Genomic DNA, 24,396 nt, shown 5'->3' with positions numbered 1-24,396 from the left:
TTTTTTACTTTCATTACATCAGGGGGATCAGTGATTTTAAGAATCAAAATAATAATTGTTTAAACATAGAACAGGCGGTATAGCAGACACTGATTTAAGCCTGATGTAAAAACGTAGCAATTTGCAGAATTTACTACTTTAAAACAAGATCATTGTCCAAACATTGGTCCTGTGTATGTCTGTGACTGTGCCACATTCTTGTTTGTTAATGAAGATTATTTACCATAACACATGTACAACTAATTTACTAGTATTTACATATCCAGGCAAATCTGCTGCTGCCATCTGAATGCAGTCATCACAGTCATTATCTTCCCACACTGGTTGCTATGGCAAGCTCCATGGATACCCCCAGCAACCAGAGGCAGTAAGTAGTTGGGTCCTTATACATAATTCAGTGTATGATCCCAATATCATACAATTCTCAATTTTTTAATGCAACTCGGAAAATCAGGCTTCAGCATCTGCTAAGCTTAGTCATGAGAAAGATTGTAAACTCACAAACAATCACAAATCTTAGCTATGCAAATTTGGGCATACTCCTTCGCTAACTCTTGTTGGAGTCAGACTAAAAACTAAAACAAAAAACTACCTTGAACATCAAATTGAGCATGATTATCAAACTCATCTAACAATTTGAGAAAAAAAAATAAAGTTGGGTTAGAATATTGACTTGAGTATCTTGTTTCAGACAAGCGAGAAAGGCAGTCAGCTACTTGGACAGAATCCATTGCCTTAAGAAGCGAGGTCCCATTCCGTGCAGCCTGTACCTGGAACAGCTGCTGCGTCAGTCAGGCTTTTACAAGGACCGCCCCCTTTCCCTCAACATGCAGAAGAACAAGTTGCTTGACATGCATATACGAAAGGTATGGTGACATATTAAATAAAATTGACAAATAAATTAGGCTCGTCCTGGAGAAAGTGGGCTTAATGGACGTGCATAAAGTGTTGTTCCAGATTGGCCTGTGCAGTCCGCACAGGCTTATAAGGGACTACACTTTCTTCTTTGATAGAATTTGTTGCTTTAAGGAAGTCTAGGTGGAAAATGTGGTGCCTGATAAGCCTGTGTGGACTGCACAGGCTAAACTGGGATTTTACTTTACACACATGTATAAAGCACGGTTTTCAAAGAGCAACTCTCTCTTAAAATCAGTCTGCTAACTTCAACTACTTACATACAATTACATGGTTCATTCTGATACTATGACACTCTTAGTGACACTCTTAGTTTTTTCTGACAAAATGGCGGAATTTAAGTGTAAAAATCATTGGCTGAACTGCTTGTTTGATTTAAAGCTGGCGAGTGGTAAATGATAAATTTGTGCATGAATGCTTCAAAAAATGGGAGCCAGATCCTTTGTAATTTGATAGAATACATGTATTAAAACAGAATAAATTTAAAGTTCATATCAAGATAGTTTCTTAAGCATTTTACATGCCAATAATCATAAGAAGATCATGATTTAGAGGCACATAGACTTTTGAAGGCTTAAAGGTTAATAATAATTTGTAGAAATCAATGCATAAATGTAGTCAAGATATATTAGATAAATGAAAGCTAATATGATTTTTAACCAGGTTTTCCGAAGGAAAAAACTGGTTATTAGATTGGCGAATGCGGGCGGGCTGGCTGGCTGGCTGGCTGGCGGGCTGGCTGGCGGGCTGGCGGAACAAGCTTGTCCGGGCCATAACTATGTCGTTCATTGTCAGATTTTAAAATCATTTGGCACATTTGTTCACCATCATTGGACGGTGTGTCGCGCGAAATAATTACGTCTATATCTCCAAGGTCAAGGTCACACTTTGAGTTCAAAGGTCAAAAATGGCCATAAATGAGCTTGTCCGAGCCATAACTATGTCGTTCATTGTCAGATTTTAAAATCATTTGGCACATTTGTTCACCATCATTGGACGGTGTGTCGCGCGAAATAATTACGTCGATATCTCCAAGGTCAAGGTCACACTTTGAGTTCAAAGGTAAAAAATAGCCATAAATGAGCTTGTCTGGGCTATAACTATGTCATTCATTATGATATTTTAAAATCATTTGGCACATTTGTTCACCATCATGGGACGGTGTGTTGCACAAAAGAATCACGTCAATATCTCCAATGTCAAGGTCGCCACGACTAAAAATAGATTTATTTTAAAACAAACTTACAAAGGGTGTTAATTTTGTTTGTTCATTTAAAAAGTTCAGTTTGAGTTGTCTCCCTTTATCAGATTTTTTTTCACACTAAAAACCTGGTTTTGTGACAATTTTGTCCCTTGTTGATGGTTTTAATCAGAAAATGCTTGATTGCTTTCCTTATCTATAATAACAAGTTAATAAAGAAATAGGTTAAATGACTTGGTTGAAATACAGTATTATTTACGCCCATGGCATCTACTGATTCCTGAAGCCATATAGCTATTGGCCTATCCCTGCGTTCTTACGGCCATTATGAGTTACACTGCTAGTTATTGATGGTGTATGTGATATACACCCTCAGTAATTTCATACCATACGAGAGCGAAGCTTGGGTATGGTATGAAGTACTCAGGGTGTATATCCCATACGGCATACACCATCCGTTACTAACGGTGTAACGATTATATCTCAACTGACTACTCGATTACTAGGGGTGTATGGAAATAACTTGGGTATATGGAAAATACATCATGGCAGGGTTCCCAGCCAACCTGGAAATCAGGGAAAACCTAGAAAAAGACTCACTTTTTATGCTCCCCATATATATATATGGGGAGAATATAGTTGCCTGTTTGTCCTCTCGCACTTCCGTACTTCCGTACGAACTAAATTCTTGTCCGGAGCATAACTCTAAAACTACTGAAGGGATTTACTTTAAACTTTAAATATAAACAGATGGCAACTAGGAGAAGTGCAGTGACCAAGAACCATAACTCTATCTACCTTAGTTTTTTAATTATCTCCCCTTTTATATAATTTCAAAGTTAATTTTTGTCCAGAGCATAACTTTAAATCTACTGAAGGGATTAACTTGAAACTTGAAATATAAACAGATGGCAAGTAGGAAATGTGCAGTGACCAAGAACCATAACTCTATCTACTTTAGTATTTGAATTATCTCCCCTTAAATATAATTTCAAAGTAAATTTTTGTTCAGAGAATAACTCTAAATCTACTAAAGGGATTTACTTGAAACTTGAAATATAAACAGATGGCAAGTAGGAGAAGTGAAGTGACTAAGAACCATAACTCTATCTACCTTAGTTTTTGAATTATCTCCCTTTATTTAATTTCAAAGTCAATTTTTGTCCGGAGCATAACTCTAAATCTACTAAAGGGATTTACTTGAAACTTGAAATATAAACAGATGGCAAGTAGGAGAAGTGCAGTGACTAAGAACCATAACTCTATCTACCTTAGGTCACTTGGGTCAAGGTCAATGTCACCAAAGCGAATATTAGATTTTCCTTCACACTTTTGTTACAGTTTCTCATAGCGCCTCAGGGCCCTCAATCCATGGGTAGCGTGTTGATACTCATAGCAGGGGGAATTTTTGCGGCATTTCCCTTTTTGGGGGATTTTTTACTAACTCTCTAATTATTACATTTGCACATGTTTGCACTATGTTCATTGCTTTTTTCATAATTAAGTATGTTTGACAAGATTAAATTAAAATAGAATTTATATATAATAATCATGAGACACATCTATTAAAAAAAAAAGAATTTTTTTTAGGGGGGATTTTTCCGTCCAAAAGGGGAAAAAAGTATACTTTTCAGGTGGGAGAATGCGACCGAATGACAGATTGAGGGCCCTTTGCCTTCAATACTTTACCGTTCTCTTTCATATTTGGCATGTAGGTACCTTGCATATGTGGCATGTAGGTACCTTACATGGACCTTTACCTTTTTGATGAGGTTTGAGGTCACTGGAGTCAAGGTCAAGGTCACTGAGGCTAATATTAGATTTTCTCACTTTTTTCCACACAACCCATATATCAACAAAGCATCATTGGGGAACATCCATCAGTTTTACTGATATCTCTGTTTCAGTCAGGGAAAAGTCAGGGAATTTGTAAAAAGTTCCTGAAATCAGGTTTAACTCAGGGAATTTTGTTTGGTCAGACTTTCCCAACTTGTGTTGAGAAGTCCATACAATTAAAACAGCAAATTGATTCCTCTGCATGGCCATGGTGGATTTGTAGTATACATGTAGCTCAGTTATGTCTGCAACTGCTATTTATTGAGGATGTCTAAAACAAGAAATAGGTCGAAATTACGATTGTGTAATTTTCCATCAGGGAAAAATCAGGCAATTTTGTTCATACAAAAAGCTGGGAATCCTGCATGGGCAAGTGACCGCTCTAAGCCAATCAGATAAGGTCATTTATGTAGGAGGTGAGATATATGAGGTTAACCTTAAATGACTAGTGTAATTTAATAACAATAAAGTTTTGATACTTGCACGGATGTTATCTTTGGTTACTCTACATATCTCCATGCACTTACTTCATTTTAACCTTGACTTTGACATACTTTTGGACTAAGACTTATGCATAAGGTCCAAGTTCTTGGTTACCCATTTTTAATCTAAATGACATTGACCTATTTTTTAACTTTCTTCAGAAGATCCAATTTTTGGGTTAAACCAAAATGAAGCGTTTCATGTTTCATCAATACCATTTGCTGCAAATCTTTGATACTTGCATGAATGATGTCTTTGAGCACTCTCAATACATCCAAATCACCTGACCTCATTTCGACCGTGTCATCGACGCTCTTTTGGACTCTTTTTGACCAATTTTTTACTAAGTCAGAAATTCCTTTATTCTTTGTGAACACATGGTTAAGCAAATTGAAGTGTTTTTCTAACGCAAATATCGCTTGCTTCAGAGCTTTTATATTTGGAAGGATGTTTTCTATGAACACTCTCAAAACACCCACCTCACCAGCCTCAATTTAAATTTGACATCCTTTTGGACTAATTCAGGCAGTCTAAATTTCTGTTTAATAAAAAAAGACTGTTTCTTCAAGATCAATGCTTCCTGCTAACAAGCTTGGATACTCATCACCATGCATTCTTACATCACCTTATCTCCCTTTGACATTGACATTGATCTAATTTTTTAAACATTGAGCATGGTGTTCGCTGTTTTTTGTTAAGACAACATGCAGAATATTCTGTGTCAATGCGGCATGTGGGGGTATTTGTCACGTCTGTGACAAAGTTCATGTTTGAAATTTACAATAAATGGGTTGTTATTAACTCCAGGCAGAGATAGCTCATCTTTCCAGGAAGGTAAAACGTGTTGCTGATGTGATAATTGTTGAGTGTAATCTGGAATTGTTGCTGGAGCTGTGATAGTTGCTGTATGGGCAATTAGTATAATATTGTATCTGTACATGCATGTTATTGTACTCTAAAAAATACATGTGTTTAATTTGTATGCCCTCAGAGCAATAGGCATTGAGTATTGCACTTGTCTGTCAGTACATTCAGCTTGTGTTTTCAACAGCTCTTAAACTTTTTGATGGATCTGGCTTCAATCAAAGTGGAATGACCTTGATGTTTACATAATTTTAAAGAAAGGAATTTTAGCTGTGGCAGGCAAGTGAATTTTAGCCTCTCTTTTTTAGCTCAACTGATTGCTCAGGTAAGCTTTTGTGACCGGTCTTTGTCCGTCTTCAGTCAGTCCGTCCGTCCGTCGTCCACATTAGGTTTTTAAACACTCTAGAGGCCACATTTCATGTCCGATCTTCATGAAACTTCGTCAGAAGATTTGTCCCAATGATATCTCGATCAAGTTCATAACTGGGTCATGCTGGGTCATACTGGGTCAAAAACTAGGTCACTAGGTCAAAAAAAAGAAAAACCTTGTAAACACTGTAGAAGTCACATTTCATGCCCAATCTTCATGTAACTTTGTCATAATGTTTGCCTTAATGATATGATGGTCGAAATCAAAAGTGGTTCTGGTCCGTTAAAAAACATGGCCGCCAGTGGGCAGGGCAGTTTTCCTTATTTGGCTATTGAGAAACCTTGTAAACACTCTAGAAGTCACAATTTTTGCCCAATCATCATGAAAGTTGGTAAAAACATTAGTTTTATTGATATCTCGAACGAGATCGAAATGGTCCAGATCGGCGAAAAAACATGGCCGCCAGTGGGCAGGGCATTTTTCTCTATATGTATATAGTGAAAACATGTAAACACTCTAGAAGTCACATTTTTTGCCCAATTTTCATTAAATTTGGTCAGACCATTTGTTTCCTTGATATGAGAGTTGAGTTTGAAAATGGTTCCGGTCAGTTGAATAACATGGCTGCAATTGGGGGGGGGGCAGTTTTCCTTATTTGGCTATAGAGAAACCTTGTAAACACTCTAGGAATCACAATTTTTGCCCGATCATCATGAAAGTTGGTCAAAACATTGGTTTTATTGATATCTCGGACGATTTCGAAAATGGTCCAGATCGGTGAAAAAACATGGCCGCCAGTGGGCGGGACATTTTTCTCTATATGTATATAGTGAAAACATGTGAACACTCTAGAAGTCACATTTTTGGCCCAATTTTCATGAAATTTGGTTAGAACATTTGTTTCTTTGATATGAGAGTTGAGTTTGAAAATGGTTCCGGTCAGTTGAATAACATGGCTGCCAGAGGGGGGGGGGGCAGTTTTCCTTATTTGGCTATAGAGAAACCTTGTAAACACTCTAGAAATCACAATTTTTGCCCGATCATCATGAAAGTTGGTCAAAACAATGTTTTTATTGATATCTCGAACGATTTCGAAAATGGTCCAGATCGGTGAAAAAACATGGCCGCCAGGTGGGCGGGGCATTTTTCTCTATATGTAAATAGTGAAAACATGTGAACACTCTAGAAGTCACATTTTTGGCCCAATTTTCATGAAATTTGATTAGAACATTTGTTTCTTTGATATGAGAGTTGAGTTCGAAAATGGTTCCGGTCAGTTGAATAACATGGCTGCCGGAGGGGGGGGGGGGGCAGTTTTCCTTATCTGGCTATAGAGAAACCTTGTAAACACTCTAGAAGTCACAATTTTTGCCCAATCATCATGAAAGTTGGTCAAAACATTGGTTTTATTGATTTCTCGGACGAGTTTGAAAACGGTCCAGATCGGTGAAAAAACGTGGCCTCCAGTGGGCGGGGCATTTTTCTCTTTATGTATATAGTGAAAACATGTGAACACTCTAGAAGTCACATTTTTGGCCCAATTTTCATGAAATTTGGTCAGAACACTTGTTTCCTTGATATGAGAGTTGAGTTTGAAAATGGTTCCGGTCAGATGAATAACATGGCTGCCGGGCGGGGGGCAGTTTTCCCTATATTGCTATATAGAAACCTTGTAAACACTCAAGAAGACACAATTTTTGCCCAATCATCATGAAAGTTGGTCAAAACATTGGTTTTATTGATATCTCGGACGAGTTTGAAAATGGTCCAGATCAGTGAAAAAACATGGCGGCCAGTGGGCGGGGCATTTTTCTCCATATGTATACATGTATGGTGAAAACATGTTAACACTCTAGAAGTCACATTTTTGGCCCAATTTTCATGAAATTTGGTCAGAACATTTGTTTCCTTGATATGAGAGTTGAGTTCGAAAATGGTTCCGGTCAGTTTAATAACATGGCTGCCGGGGGATGGGGGGGGGGGGGGGCAGTTTTCTTATATTTATATAGTAAAAAAAGCTTGTGAACACTCTAGAATTCACATTTTTTGCTCAATCATCATGAAACTTGGTACAAAGATTGGTTTAATATGTATCACATTATAAATGCCATAATTATTGTTCTTAGATTGTCCAAATTTTTATTATATTATACAAAATCCTTGTAAACACTCTAGAGGTCACAATTGTGTTTCAGATTTTATGAATCTTGGTCATAATATTTATTTTTGTAAGCAAAGTTTGATGTTTGGTAAGGGGGATCAACTCAAAATATAGGTCACCAGGTCTAATCTTACAAAAACAAAAACACTACATATGCCAGAGCTTTGGTTCAATAATGATGAAACTTGACCAGGATGTTTGTCTGGACAATATCTAGGTCAAGTTTGAAGTTTGGTAAAGATTGAATGAACCGACTCCTCTCAGTTGAGCGAACTAGGGCCATCTTGGCCCTCTTGTTTTGCAATAGAATATATAGTGCCAAAATTTTATGTTTTCAACTCCTCTTTGACTTCAGAGCGATTTTCCACAGTTGAGTGAACTGTTTGTGTAGATAATCACAAAGATAGGATTTTTTTCTATGACATGTTTTGTCAAATTATGGCCCTTTGTATGTGTTATTCCATTAAGGAATATTTTATAGTCTCAATTTTTTTTTTTAATACCTCTGTAATGGCTTGATGGATATTGCTCCAACATTTAAAATAGCATGACCTTTATGTGTAGATGATTGTTTAGAAATGAAATTTGCTGCAAGCAGTTGCATTTTGGCACTTAGTCAGTTTTTTCACTTAAGAACATACAGTGCCCTTAATTGCGTGAACTGATCTCCTCTTTAAATTGCCTGGTGGATTTGTTTGAATAGTTGAATGACCAAAATGTGTAGTTGATTATAAAGTAAGCACTTTGGGCTTCAATGAAATTTCGTCCTAATATGATTTTGACTCTTTATCTGTTTTCCACTCTAGAATACAGTATTTGTGTGGCCCCACATCTCCTCTAAAACAGCTTGCTGGATTTTTGCAAAAAAAAATCAGCTAAATTAGCTTCACATGCAGATGTCAAGAAAGGAATTTTGCTACAACCAAGTTTTTTGCTGGATAATGGCCTTTTTTGACTGTTTCTTCACTTTATGCATGGTCGCCAAACTATTGTGCACTCCACTCCTCTGTAATTGCTTTGTGGAGTTCATTTTACAGCTGAATAACCTTAGTATGTAAATACATGTACATGTAAGGAAAGAATTGTTGAGGCAGCCAGTTATGCAGAACAAAGGCCCCTTTTGTACACTAAAGAATATGTTATGGATGTGTCTGTGTCCAAACATGTGTTGTGGGACAACAGTGTCAATGTTTAGATGTGAATGACCTATGTATGCATGTATTTAGTACATGCAAGGATATTGTGTATTGTTTACAGTAGAATCTACCAACAGATCCGCGTTATAACTTATAAATTCTGAGCTCATTTATTGCCATGATGTGTTGTCATTCACTAATACATGCATATCAACCCTAACATAGCGATAACTGTATACATACCTCTTTTGTAATGTGCTTATATATCCGCTAATCTAATTTAATTAAACATCAATAGACAAAATCTGGCCATTTAGGACAATATGAAGAATTTCATTAACACAAACATACGCCATTTTTCAGAGGTGTAAAGTGTTCAGTGCATTATGGGACAGAGCACTGTTCAGATTTAATTATAGCAACCAATACGAGTGAATTTGAATTAAGATTGAATGCATACAACTCAAGGGTCGTTTTATTGCGTCATATGCAGTCATGCAATAACATACACGCTTCCCGGGGACTTTCTGACTTGAGGAAGAAAATTATAGTGAATTTCTGTTAACAATTGATTATTATTTAATTTCTCTTTGCATGTTATTGTAGCAGGGTACGGTATAAGGAAAACTAATACTGACTTGCTATATGAGCTAGCTTTTATAGCGACGCGGTAGAGTGTTTGCCTGATTTGGAAATGGGATGTCCCGGGTTCGATCCCCAAAGTGGTCGGGGATTTTTCTGGCTGGGTAACATTGGCGCCCAACGTAAAAAACCCACCATGTGTGTCAGACATCCCACAGATGTCATGGCAAAAGGAAATTTGTGGAAGAATTTCACAATTGGAGGGTGTGTGTGTAGCAGGGTATGGTATAAGGAGAACTTATACTGCCTTGCTATATGAGCTAGCTTTTATAGCAACGCGGTAGAGTGTTTACCTGATTTGGAAACAAGAAGTACCGGGTTCGATCCCCAAAGTGGTCGGGGATTTTTCTGGCTGGGTTACATTATGATTTGTTTCATTTTAGCACACAATATTTTAATACATATTGACTACAAATAAGAATAAAATGAAACATGCCTCCTTAAACTTGTCAAAGCTGTCAATAATTCAAAAGATCAATAGCTCATAAATGGTTACTGAATTAGAGTGTGAAACATGGTAAAACACATGCTATTATTCACACCTTTATTTGCATAAAACATTATATTTTTCCCTGGTAATGGTTTGTTTATTATTGATTGTAATTGACTAATTATGTAATCAACACAATGGGCATCACCATACAGTCAAACCTGAATTCAGCGGTCAGTCAAGGGAAATGGCCAAAGTGACCGTTGTCCACAGGTGACTGTTGAATTCAGATCACCAATTTAAGATGGTTTGTCAGTTGGTAGTAGTGCTACCTCGTTACCCCACCCAGTCGTTTGCATACAGTGTTAAACAGATGCTCATTGCCGTTAACTAAGCATGATATCAGAATTTACTTACATTGAATAATACATAATGACATCTTATAGATTGATTTAATTTCATTTTGTTATTAAACTAAAGCAATGAATTTATCAATGCTAGTATAATTGGTTACTCATGCATCTCGATCATTCAGTAAATTAAACTTGTGACGTGTCGTTTACGTCACGTCCGTACAAGTCTCAAAAGCGGATTCGCTTTCATAAACCGATAGTACGGTGATATTGTACCGCTCTAATTCAAAGAAAAAGACGCAAAAAGTTTGTTAAAATTTATTCGTATGCAAACATCACACAAAAAGCATTTTAATTCAACAACCTCATACAAAATACAACGCTTCAAACTCACATTTGCATTCGATTCATACTTCTCCATAATTTCTCGCTAACGCTTAAGCACACTCTATACTTGCGTACGTCCAACACAGAGCTCACTTTCTATTACATGCGAACTTTTTCCAGATGCAAATAGTTTCAAACATTTGACTCGCTCCTCTAATGTGAGGAACTTAAGTTTACCAGTTATTGTTATTTCGTGATTTATTATTCCGATTGCTTTTAAAAGTGTTGTGAACGCTAGAAAGCTCTTTTAAAGAATGATCCGAAAATGTTATTTTAAAATCGATACTCAATGTTGTAAGTACAATGTGCTAATTAGCGGTCATATAATTAGCAAATATTACTTTAAACGTGTCAACAACTCTGACATATTTTCTGTTGAAGAAACCCCCACAATTATCCCCGGAAAACAAACCTTCTCAACACATTATAATTTGTTTACTCCCAGCGGGCCGCTTTTATAATATCAAAGGCAATTACCGCTATCAAACGCTTTAACCGCAAAATAGACGGACAAATGATGTGCAGTGTTTTTAATTTTCGCGACTCGAGACGACTGACACGTGACCGTTGATTTCAGTTCAAACATGAATTTCGGAGTTAAATATAGTGGTCGTTGGCCGTTATGGACAGGTGGCCGTTAAATTCAGGTGTAATATAGAGTGTTTTTCGTCGGGGGGATTCCAGACTGACCGTTGTCTGCAGGTGACCAGTAAATTCAGGTGGCCGTTAGGTCAGTTTTAACTGTATTTAATTTTCAATAAATATTTCGAAACTGAAATGGAAGGTTGGAGAAGAATGCCAAGACCCACCAGCGTTTTATTGGATTCAGCATTATAACAGCGCGCGTTATATTGGATTTAAAGTGTATTGTAGATTTGTCTGTGGGCCTAAGTGTCTATGTAGAGATGAACGACTGTTTGTTTGACATTATTTAGTACATGCAAGGATATTGCTTTTCGTTTAACATAATTGTCCAAATTGTTGTTTATCAGCTAGATCTAATTTTAAATATATAATTTATAATTAAAAAATAAGTCTTTTTTTTACCAAGATAAAGTTAAAAAAAGATCAATTTCTGATATTAATCTTGCTAAAATATGTGTGTGCTTGGAATCAAGTCATAGATGTAATTATGTATAGACTGTATACAGGTGTTGGTGATAAGGAAATACTTCAGAAATAAAACTACAGTCAAACCTGTGTTAAGCAGTTAGGCAAGGGTAGTGGTTAATGTGGCCACTCATTTCTGATAGAATCTACTCATTTTAAGAAACAAACACCAAAATCCAAAATGCAGATAATCTTTTAATGTCTAAAATATCGGTAAAATACATGTACATTACATTTGTATGAACAGTATTTTTACTGTAAATAGTAAGAGATAGAGGTTACCAGTGGGCCTTTATTTGTTTAAACCAGGCCAATGTAATCCTATAGCCCAAGGCTGATTGTCTATATCTGGAAAGGGTCTGATTGTGTGACGTCAACAGAGCAAACAGGAGTCAACATTCAGTCGTAGCTAACAGTGATAAAGAAAATTGCACCTAAAATTAATGAAAAATTGAAAATTGTATGAATTAAACATAGCATACATTAAGAATAATTGAAATATTGATTACAACTGGAACTGTAGATAAGATCTATGGCACTTAATTAGATTTAAGAAGTAATCAAACAAATATTCATGAATTACTTTCGTACCCCAATTACAACTTTAATCCAAAATAATAAAAATACAAACAAATGCACTCTCTTTTTCTGTCCTTTCATTTGTTAGTCTGCATTTAATTTAAACTATACTTTTTTTAAGCGTTTGTATTCAATGCTTAAAATTTTGACCCAAAAATGATTTACAAAATTGAATGACTGGTCACAGAAATTAAGTTGCAGGAGATACATAATAAATTGCATGTTTAGTTTAATTAAAATAAAGCCAACCATCCAAAAAAACAAACAAGATTCCAAAAAAGTGTGATTTAGGAAGCGCATTGTCTATTGTAAATCAAAGGTGGAGATGTATACCTTGTGGTCTGTTTTTAAATGGTTAACTATTGGTTCTTATTAACAATGCTTAATTTTCTTACCCACATAGATATGATAATTCCTGGTGAATTAAACACTGTCTGAAATGAGCACAAAGGATGAAAAAGTTGCACAGAATTAATCCTTCAAAGCAAAGTTTATGCCCTGAAAGAAAGAGAAATTGTTCTCCAAACTTTTACCATGTTTAATGGTTAATAGAACCAATGGTAAAACATTTCAACAGCTTGATCTTGGATTAAGTACCCATTTACATGTAGATGCTAGTTTTGACATATGTTTCAACATTTGGGTACTATACAAATGCTACTTACCTACTCTTTCTGTGTTTCAGCGCGCCTCCTCGTCTGAGGAGGTTTGTCTACAGACGTTAAGAGACACTCAGGTGCTCTTTACAAAGACAAGCCACAACTGGGACTGGGACCTCATAGAATATGTCCTCAAGGTACACCTCATTACCCCCACACCTTTATTATACACAAATGAAAAACGTTTGGAGAGGGTATATTTGAGCCATTTGATTGTTGTCTGTTGGTTGGTTATTTGATCAGTCAGTTGGTTTATGTAATTTTAAATATGCAATCATCATCAAATGAAGATTGCATATCAGCAAGAAGCTTTTTTCACCCAGTGATCTGCACATTTCTGATTTATTTGCTTTATATTGGTTATGTTCATAAAAAAGCTTAAGTTTGACATTTTACCCAAATAACCATGTTGCACTTATGATGTTTTTATGCCCCCTGATCGAACGAGCAGGGGTATATTGTTTTTGGCCTGTCTGTTTGTCTGTCATTCATTCATTCATTCATTGTGTGTGTCCCAAAACTTTAACCTTGGTTATAGTTTGATAACTTTTGCAATATTGAAGATAGCAACTTCATATTTGCCATGCATGTGTATCTCATGGAGCTGCACATTTTGAGTGGTGAAAAGTCAAGGTCATCCTTCAAGGTCAAAGGTCAAATATCATTGTATTTTTCTTTCCTAAATCTTTAACCTTCATTAAAGTTTGGTCATAACTTTTTTAATATTGAAGATAGCAACTTGATATTTGGCATGCATGTGTATCTCATGGAGCTGCACATTTTGAGTGGTGAAAGGTCAAGGTCATCCTTCAAGGTCAAAGGTCAAATTTATGGCTTCAAAGCGGCACAATAGGGGGCTTTGTATTTCTGACAAACACATCTCTTGTTATACATAGCTATGGCGATGAAACTGTGTTTTTTTGAAGGCTTAGAGACAATACATTTATGAGATTTTCAAATTAAGAATGTTTATGTTAGGTGTCTGTTATGGTTTCTGTATGCGATTTGCCGTTCATGACCAATTAAAAAATCATTGTATCTTTTGTCAATTTATTTTTTCAAATTGATAGTGTATTCTATTATGTACTTGTTTCAGTGGCCAGATGACAAGCTGAGAAAACTAGAAGATCAAACATATTCCAGGTTTGAATTCATTATTTGTATACAGGATGTTTATAAGCCATAACCACTAGTCATTGAAATAGACAATTAGGCTTTCTTTTTAAATTGTTTATTGATCCCGCAATCCCTGTTTAAAAAAAAATAAAAAATAAACAACATTTTTTTTCTTCTTTAATAGATGGTAAAGTGAAATAATTTTGTTGTTTCATGTGTCTTTTGATGAATTTTTCTTTGTATTATTATTGCATCCCAAAAATGGCCTTACCACACATTTTATTCATTGTGACACCACAGTGTTGTTCGTACCATTTAATAAATTAGAAATTAATACATTAAGTTTAAAGAAAAGTTCCAAGCATTCTTTTCTAATGAAATGGCTAAGTAAAGTTCATTTAGTAAATAATAATTAATTGGGATTAGTTTTTTGTTCACCCATTTTTTCCCAAAAAAAATCTGTTAACAAAGTAACACACAAAAATGAGCGTACTCAATTGTTATTTTACCAGAGATGTTTTCATTAAATTTCAGAAGAAAATTCTTTACCATATATACAAAATGATTTTTAGCTAGGCTGTCTTCGAAGAAAACCGGAGGTATTGTCTTAGCCAGCTCGTCGTGTCGTCCGACGTCCGCGTCGTGCTAAAACCTTAACATTTTGTTAAGGTTTTGAACATTGGCTATAAAATCAATGTGCTTCAACCTACAACTTTGAAACTTCATATGTAACTGCACCTTGATGAGTTCTACATGCCACACCCATTTTTGGGTCACTAGGTCAAAGGTCAAGGTCACCGTGACCTAAAAAAAACACAACAATTCTGACAAGCTTTCATTTATTCAAAACTGCGGTGCTCTTGTTTTTTTAAAGGATGATATAATTGAAGCTTGTTACTTTATTTGCAAAAAAATCAAATTATAATCAATATATACATTATAAAATAATAAGGTTTCATTTCCAACATTTTGATTGGGTGAAATGATGGTTTCCAAGAGTATGCACCCTTGAATGTCAATGACTTTAATGCATAATTGTGTAATACAGAAGCAGAAGGCTCTGCTGTTTGTTATCTGAAAGCTCATTTCAGTGCTTTTTGTTCTACTTGTGGCCGCAGGTTTATCAAGCGCCTCGCCTTCTTCTACAAGCCAACCAATCATCAGTTCTCTCGAGAACCCTCCGACCACGAGTTTCAGAAGAAGTACGCTCTTGTTGGCTGCCATCTTGTGGACTTTCTGATCAGATGTGAAACTGTGAGTGTGCCATTTATGATTGAAATATTTCTGTTTAAGTGCGACAATAAATATGTATCATATTATAATGCAAACAGCACCTTTGTAAGGGCGTAGAAATAAAAGAGCAAAATGGTCTTCATCTCAATCTAAATGAAAATGTAAATTATGTAACTCCAATTAGTAAGATTTCCATTTTTATTAATTTTATAGTTATTAAAGTTATATTCTTTTAAAAAGAAATGTTAAGTATGAGCCTCATTCTGGGTAAACAGGGTTTAATACATGGGCATGAAGTGTTGTCCCAGATTAGCCTGCTCAGTCCATACAGGGTTTAATACATGGGCATGAAGTGTTGTCCCAGATTAGCCTGCTCAGTCCATACAGGGTTTAATACATGGGCATGAAGTGTTGTCCCAGATTAGCCTGCTCAGTCCATACAGGGTTTAATACATGGGCATGAAGTGTTGTCCCAGATTAGCCTGCTCAGTCCATACAGGGTTTAATACATGGGCATGAAGTGTTGTCCCAGATTAGCCTGCTCAGTCCATACAGGGTTTAATACATGGGCATGAAGTGTTGTCCCAGATTAGCCTGCTCAGTCCATACAGGGTTTAATACATGGGCATGAAGTGTTGTCCCAGATTAGCCTGCTCAGTCCATACAGGGTTTAATACATGGGCATGAAGTGTTGTCCCAGATTAGCCTGCTCAGTCCATACAGGGTTTAATACATGGGCATGAAGTGTTGTCCCAGATTAGCCTGCTCAGTCCATACAGGGTTTAATGCATGGGCATGAAGTGTTGTCCCAGATTAGTCTGTGCAGTCCATACAGGGTTTAATGCATGGGCATCAAGTGTTGTCCCAGATTAATCTGTGCAGTCCATACAGGGTTTAATGCATGGGCATGAAGCGTTGTCCCAGATTAGCCTGCTCAGTCCATACAGGGTTTAATGCATGGGCATGAAGTGTTGTCCCAGATTAGTCTGTGCAGTCCATACAGGGTTTAATGCATGGGCATCAAGTGTTGTCCCAGATTAATCTGTGCAGTCCATACAGGGTTTAATGCATGGGCATGAAGTGTTGTCCCAGATTAGCCTGCTCAGTCCATACAGGGTTTAATGCATGGGCATCAAGTGTTGTCCCAGATTAGCCTGCTCAGTCCATACAGGGTTTAATGCATATGCCTAAAGTGTCATCCCAGATCAGCCTGCTCAGTCCATACAGGGTTTAATGCATATGCCTAAAGTGTCATCCCAGATTAGCCTGCTCAGTCCATACAGGGTTTAATGCATATGCCTAAAGTGTCATCCCAGATTAGCCTGCTCAGTCCATACAGGGTTTAATACATATGCCTAAAGTGTCATCCCAGATTAGCCTGCTCAGTCCATACAGGGTTTAATGCATGGGCATCAAGTGTTGTCCCAGATTAGCCTGCTCAGTCCATACAGGGTTTAATGCATATGCCTAAAGTGTCATCCCAGATTAGCCTGCTCAGTCCATACAGGGTTTAATGCATATGCCTAAAGTGTCATCCCAGATTAGCCTGCTCAGTCCATACAGGGTTTAATACATATGCCTAAAGTGTCATCCCAGATTAGCCTGCTCAGTCCATACAGGGTTTAATGCATGGGCATCAAGTGTTTGTCCCAGATTAGCCTGCTCAGTCCATACAGGGTTTAATGCATGGGCATCAAGTGTTGTCCCAGATTAGCCTGCTCAGTCCATACAGGGTTTAATGCATATGCCTAAAGTGTCATCCCAGATTAGCCTGCTCAGTCCATACAGGGTTTAATGCATATGCCTAAAGTGTCATCCCAGATTAGCCTGCTCAGTCCATACAGGGTTTAATGCATATGCCTAAAGTGTCATCCCAGATTAGCCTGCTCAGTCCATACAGGGTTTAATACATATGCCTAAAGTGTCATCCCAGATTAGCCTGCTCAGTCCATACAGGGTTTAATGCATGGGCATCAAGTGTTGTCCCAGATTAGCCTGCTCAGTCCATACAGGGTTTAATGCATGGGCATCAAGTGTTGTCCCAGATTAGCCTGCTCAGTCCATACAGGGTTTAATGCATATGCCTAAAGTGTCATCCCAGAATTAGCCTGCTCAGTCCATACAGGGTTTAATGCATATGCCTAAAGTGTCATCCCAGATTAGCCTGCTCAGTCCATACAGGGTTTAATGCATGGGCATCAAGTTTTGTCCCAGATTAGCCTGCTCAGTCCATACAGGGTTTAATGCATGGGCATCAAGTTTTGTCCCAGATAATCTGTGCAGGCCACAGGAACAAAACTTCCCGCCTTACTGTATGATAACTTCCTTTCATAAAAAATGCAGTCAAAGGCTGAAAGTGTCATTCCTGATAAGCCTGTGGGACACCATTTTAGACACATGCATATAGCCCAGTTTTCACAGAGCTTGGCTCATATTTTTAAGATCAAATATTTTATATACAAAATCATATTACAACAATCTAACTGGCACAAACTTTCTCATTTCAGGAAGAAGGTCAGAAAATTGTATCAGACTTACTTGCAGACATTGCCCTGTGTCTGTCGGAGGTAGGTCAAATGTATGCATGGGCATTTCTGAAATAGCTTTTCGAGTTGTGAACATTTCACTTCTGATGTAAACTCTATTGAATGTGCTTTATTTGGTAGAAATTCACTTTAAAAAAATTTACAGGGACAAAACACAAGTATTAATATATTGCTGCCCTTTTAAATCAGGGATTTTTATTTCAACTTTTCATTTTGTGAATTATTTTAGATTGTATCAATGTTAATATATTTAAAATCTTTTGCATCATAGTCTCATGGTAATGGTCCATTTACCAGCTTACCTACAAGTAGTATTCATGTTACGCTACATACTTGTTACATACTTGTTACGTGTTTCAGCTAGTTGAAGACTTCAGAAACATGGTTCTTCATTTTTTATTTTGCATCTTCATAAGACAAAACAGATTAATATGCATAAATCATAATCAGACATAGGTTTATGATGTACCAGTTAAACCAGTGTTCTCTGGAAGCACATTCAATCTAGATGCTGGCTACTTTTCCCCAAAGTATCAATTAAAATGGCACAAAAACACCAGTTTAATTGCTTAGTCGGCGGCTACTTTGAAAATGTAACTGGCCACTCAAATTTTCCTTGAGAACACTGGGGATTCACTTTTAAGTTGATTTAGTAGCACCCATAACTATGATTATTCACTTATATTTACTTATACATACTTATATATACATATCATCTTTTGTAACAGAATAATAAATGCTGAATTTTATGTGAGGAACTATTTCTGATTGTATTGAGAACAAGTAATGTTTATTTGAAGTATTTCAGTGCATAGCAAATTAGTCACTGGTTAACTGGTTTTTGTATCTTTGCTGATACCAGTAACCAGATTTAATATAAACATAATCTGAAAGAAATACTGGTTTTTTTTAGTGTAAACCTATTTATTTTAGCTTGATTGCATAGAAAGCGTTCTTTAGATCTCCCCCATAGCCACCAAGTACTGGTTCCCGTCCCCCACCAAGTACTGGTTCCCGTCCCAGGAAACAGACTCGTGAGCTTTCCAAATAAGCCTTAGGTTTTCGATACAAACAAGCTAAAATAATAAGTTTCAACTATTAGTGAAATTCAACATAATGTTATGTTTACATTGCCCCAGATGATTATTTGGGAAATAGGGTTTTCACCCATTGATTTTCAAAAATAGGGTGATTTCATTCTTGAAATAGAGTGAAATGAGTTTTAAAAATGCATACCTTAAAATAATTGCTGCTTTACTTCAGTTGAAGCTGCACCCTTGTATTGATTCAAAAGAACTGTAAACCATCATAATTAACTTTAATACAATGATGTTTCATAGCGTCTTTAATCCTTGAAACTGTCCATAATAAAAACTTTATACTTTATACTTTGTAACTGTCAAACATATCGACTGATATTTTGGCGCAACAATCGCGGACGTCTTTCGACCTCTCTTAGACATTTTTATTTTGCATCATAATAGAAACTGAAAGTACATACGCTTTACAAATATATGCACAATGAGCGACGGATTAAATCAGATTGAAAACTCATGTATGTCGTAAATAATTTGGTCGGACGCTTTATTAAACTATGAAATCTAGTCCACAGAGCGTTTGAATAATTTGACTGTTTTTCTGCTTCATCGACCAGGCGCTTGCTTAATGATGTCGCCACGTTACGATAATAATTCCAATAAGAAAATACCGAAAATGAGCAAAGCATTTTCGATGGAAGCTATTGTATCGTACGCATTAAATTTGACGAATTTGCATAAAAATCAAATTGGTTGTGTTTTCAATACACATGATATTGTATTTCTGTGCGTTTTAAACATTGTTATAGGGGGGAAGACAACGAGACGGAGCTTATCTGGGGCACTGTGTTTATGTTTCAATTGTTTACATATTTTTTGCGTTTGGGATTTGTAATTTTGTGTTACATCCTAAGAATGTATGTAATAATTGAATGGCTTTTTTTCTTGATTTGGAGAAAGGGTCTGGCCTTCTATTTTTGGGAAAAAACTATCTACAAAACTGAGAAAGGGAAAAACATTTTCCCTAAGTAAGCTTGAAATTTGAAGAAAATTGCATCATTTTAAGAAATTATCTTTTTGGAAGGGCCTTTCTTTTTGGGGAAGGGGCTTTTATAAGGCTCTGAAATGGAATCTTTCATACTTGTTGTGTCTTCAATGATTGTATCACCCTCATTTATTGTGTGAAGTTGTATTACACTGACTGGTGGCATTCAACCCATAGATATTGCCATGGGGTAGTTAATATAGTGTCCGCCGAGCACTTGGGAGGTCATGAGTATGATCCCAACTGTAGGAGCGTTTTTTAGATCTCCCCTGGAGACACTAAATACTGGTTCTAGGCACAGGAAACAGACTTGAGCACATTTCAAATAAGCCTTTAGCTTTCTGTGCAATGGAGCTGAAATAAACAGGTTTAAACTAACTCATCAAGACATACAAACACCACAAACAAGGACAGCTAATTGCTATTTAAGTATTTTTACAGGCTGTGATCTTTAACTGTAAAAATGGGTTGTTATATATAGTAGAACCCTGTACAACACCTTGCTTTCCTAAACCCATACATGTATTACATACCAGAGTCATATTCCAGGGATGTTAAGAAATATCTTGCATGTATAATCTTATCATTAAATTATGCCCCATTGGTGCAAAAAGGTACGATGTGCCATCTAATTTCAATGTCACATAGAACCTTTTTGCTACAATGGGGCGATTTGACATTGTATATTACATTGTTAAAATCCAGGAATGTCTGATTCTAGAAATATCTTACATATAATCTTATCATTAAATTTAAAATCAGCTTTTATAATCCATTGTTTATTACATGCTTAAATGTGAGAAACATAGCCCCATATGTGGAGAAAACTTTTTTCATGTATTTTGTTGTTTTAGAAATACAAAATTTGGATTCTTTTACATAATTGTCAATATTGTAAGATATAGAGGATGTTTTTTCATGTCAGTGTAAGATCGTTTGTTATTTCACGAGTGATCATAGAAAATATATTTTCACGAGTGGTGCAGCGATTTAACACTGACATGAACAAATTTTCTGTTTCTTTTATGCCCCTTTTTAAAGCAAATAATTAACATCTGTTTCCCTTTTCGCTGAAAAGATACCCTTTCTCCCGTGGCGTGCCTCAATACAATTCAATACACAAAATGACATCTTTATACCAGCGAAATTCTCCGGTTAAACTCTTTTACAATGTAAATAAACGGTGCAAAAAGCATTAAATAAAAAGAAAATTTGTTGGATTAAATGGAATATCGTTTTAAATTCACTCATGATAATAAAAAGAAATATATAAATCTTGAAGTAAATCTTGATATGATGATCTAAAAATTGAAAAAGTAGTTCAGAAAATTTGTTATTTTCACCGGTGAAAATAACAATTTGTTTATTTTCACTGCTGTTATTTCACTGCAGAAATGTCATATTTTATCATTAGGTATTAAGAAAAGATGTTACTGCTTAATGTCACCATGGGTATATCCTCTATGCAAAACCCCATATTATCAAGACTATCTTACCCAGAAAGAGATTAACCTTAAAGCAAGTGAACAAAAGCAATACTTGTTCAATTGTTGGCCCTTCAACTCTTAAGAAGACATTTATCACGACAGCAGTTAGGTTGTGTTTATTCTCACCAACATTTTATGATAATCATGAGTCACATCCTTGTCTTACTGTTTGATGCATACACTTCAAATTCTGACATAAGTTATAGAGTATTGTTTTAATTTGAAAACAAGGCACTTAAATATTAATTTGTCATAAGCGACTTGACCACTTTTTGTAATTTCAATTTAAACTGTTTACTATTATGGTACATATAAGCTATTTATTTTCAATGAGCCAATAAAAATCCTGTTAGGAAGTATAAATAAGTGTGCTATATACAAATAAGATATTGTTTTCATTGAAATTTTACTTGAATGTTACAGGTGGCATTACGAAGACTAGCCCCTGAGTCGGTGTTGAGCCCAGGGAACATTATCAACACGCTAGCACACTACTACTTCCTGTTCATCGGAAGGTTTTCGCTAACAACACGAGGGGATCGACAAGTAGAGAAGGCGGGAATTTACCAGCAGTATGATAACTTTATTTAATTAATTTACATTTTTAGCACATTTTCCTGCATTTGTTCTTACAGTATGTCTTTTTAGGGAAGATATAGGAGTTTCCTCCGAATTTCTTAGAACTCAGCACCAATGAAATAGGCTTCTGTTAAATAGTACCCTTTTATATCATCATTATGTCTAATCAAACATCTTGACAATTTTTTGTTACATGTTTATTTTCAAGAATACAGATGTTTATGATCTGGAATTATGAAGGATTCAAATAAAATTAACTGTAATTTAGATAGCATAGATGCTTGTGCTTATAATTTGTGCTTTGTTTAAAAATTGTATCATTATGTAAATCTGCCTAAAATGACTTTGTACAAGTTCTGGATATGTCAGTTAAAAACCATGTAGCTGAGGGTTTTCTTCAAGAAGACTTTAATAACAAGCTGTGTTCAAGGAATGTGTAATTCTATGCCTCAATACATAACCAGTTGTTGGTTCGCTCGTTGTGTAGTATATTTTGGTTACAACTAATAAGATTAATATGACAAACTGATGTTATTTGTTGTAAGAACAGATGATGGGTGTAAAACAATTTCAGTTTAAACAAACTTGAACAAATACTTGTTATTGTAAGCATTTAATGCAATGGAGATGGCGCTTATTATCAGACATTATCAGACATTAACAATTCAATGTAAAATTTCCTCTAAATAACAGCAATAAAGTAACCGTTTGTGTTAACCCACCTAGAGATGGTCAGTCATCTTGCTGATGGTTCATCCTTGGCCATATTTATTGAAATGAGCCTCACTTTGGAAAATGAGGCTTATTGCATGTGGGAAAAGCATCTTCTCTGATTCGCCTTTGCAGTCTGCACAGGCTAATCAGGGATGACACTTTCCCCTTAATTCTCATTTAAAAGGAAGTCTCTTCTTAGTGAAAATCAAGTCTAGACAGAGTCTGCACAGGCTTATCTGGGACGACAAAAAATAAAATAAAATCTGGGACGACACTTTATGCACATGCCTTAAGCCCCATTTTCACAGAGGGCGGCTAATTCAGTGTTTGCCTGTTATAGCTTCTTGGACATCATCACATCTGCCCCCCAAGACAGCTATGTGAAGCTGATAGTCTCCAGTCTGAACTATGGGCGCGAGGGCAACTGTCGGGCCATTCTCTCCAAGGCACTGTGTGCTGGCCAGGAGGTAGGCTAGTTTACTAAGAGATAATCATGAAAGCCAAGGTAGACTTTTAACTGTGCAGCTTTTTATACATCCTTTTAAAAATGGGCTTTTTATGGGAAAACCTATGGCTGAAAATTGGGACTCTTCATTGGGCATATTTGTATACAACCCTTGAAAAAGCAGGGCTTTTATTGGGACACCAGTGGGGTTGTCCTGGAAGACAATGTTTATATAGGATTGAGAAACTTGGTTATGATAATTATGGGCATATAATCTGTGCAAGTGGGATAACATTACTGATCACATGAATCACTTCAGAATTGTGGAACTTAAGTTATACAAAATTTGCCAAATTACCCTGTCTGCCCTTTAACTCAACTAGTTTTTATTGTACCATCATCAAACTGGGTCAAACATAAAAATGTTTCTAGGCATGAAATCTCTCTTTTTTATGCCCCCTTTCGAAGAAAAGGGGATTTATAGTTTTCGCACTGTCCGTCTGTCAGTCTGTCTGTAAGTCTGTCACACTTTTTGTGTCCGCTCTCTATTTCAAATAGTTTTCATCCGATCTTCACGAAACTTGGTCAGAAGTTGTATCTAGACAATATCTAGGTCAAGTTCGAATATGGGTAATGCCGGGTCGAAAACTAGGTCACGGGGTCGAAAAACAAATCCAAGGGAAGTAATAAGCTTTAAATGGACATAATTATCTGACCTGCCAAATTATATATATTTTTTAAATAAATCAAAGCGGCTCAGTAGGCGGCATACTTCAAGATCTAAGGTCAAAAATACAAATCCAAGGGAAGTAATAAGCTCTAAAGGGAGATAATTATTCAATATTGAACATAGCAACTTGATATTTGGCATGCATGTGTATCTCATAGAGCTGCACATTGTGAGTGGTGAATCTACAGTCACAGTAGTAGCTTTTAATTATTTGCTACTAAAAAAAGAGATTTGTTAGAGTAATTTATATTATTATTAATCTCATATTTATGCCCCCCTTCGAAGAAGAGGGGGTATATTGCTTTGCTCATGTCGGTCTGTCGGTCGGTCCGTCCACC

The 24,396-nt window shown here is 36.2% G+C and overlaps 1 protein-coding gene across 1 annotated transcript in view; it reads left to right on the top strand.

Annotated features, from left to right (window-relative positions):
* Positions 1 to 24,396, top strand: part of LOC127853726 (rapamycin-insensitive companion of mTOR-like) — a 78,029-nt gene that overhangs the window by 22,694 nt on the left and 30,939 nt on the right. Inside the window, exons 13-20 of the mRNA XM_052388469.1 lie at positions 267 to 367; positions 692 to 866; positions 13,153 to 13,263; positions 14,223 to 14,269; positions 15,361 to 15,496; positions 17,983 to 18,042; positions 22,014 to 22,162; positions 23,224 to 23,350. Of these exons, the coding sequence (XP_052244429.1) occupies positions 267 to 367; positions 692 to 866; positions 13,153 to 13,263; positions 14,223 to 14,269; positions 15,361 to 15,496; positions 17,983 to 18,042; positions 22,014 to 22,162; positions 23,224 to 23,350 (906 nt within the window). The remainder of the gene's footprint in view (positions 1 to 266; positions 368 to 691; positions 867 to 13,152; positions 13,264 to 14,222; positions 14,270 to 15,360; positions 15,497 to 17,982; positions 18,043 to 22,013; positions 22,163 to 23,223; positions 23,351 to 24,396) is intronic.

Source organism: Dreissena polymorpha, chromosome 12 (assembly GCF_020536995.1).
Source record: "Dreissena polymorpha isolate Duluth1 chromosome 12, UMN_Dpol_1.0, whole genome shotgun sequence".
NCBI classification, from domain to species: Eukaryota; Metazoa; Mollusca; class Bivalvia; order Myida; family Dreissenidae; genus Dreissena; species Dreissena polymorpha.
Note: the sequence above shows the minus strand (reverse complement) of the source record. Positions and strands in the feature narration are given on the sequence as shown.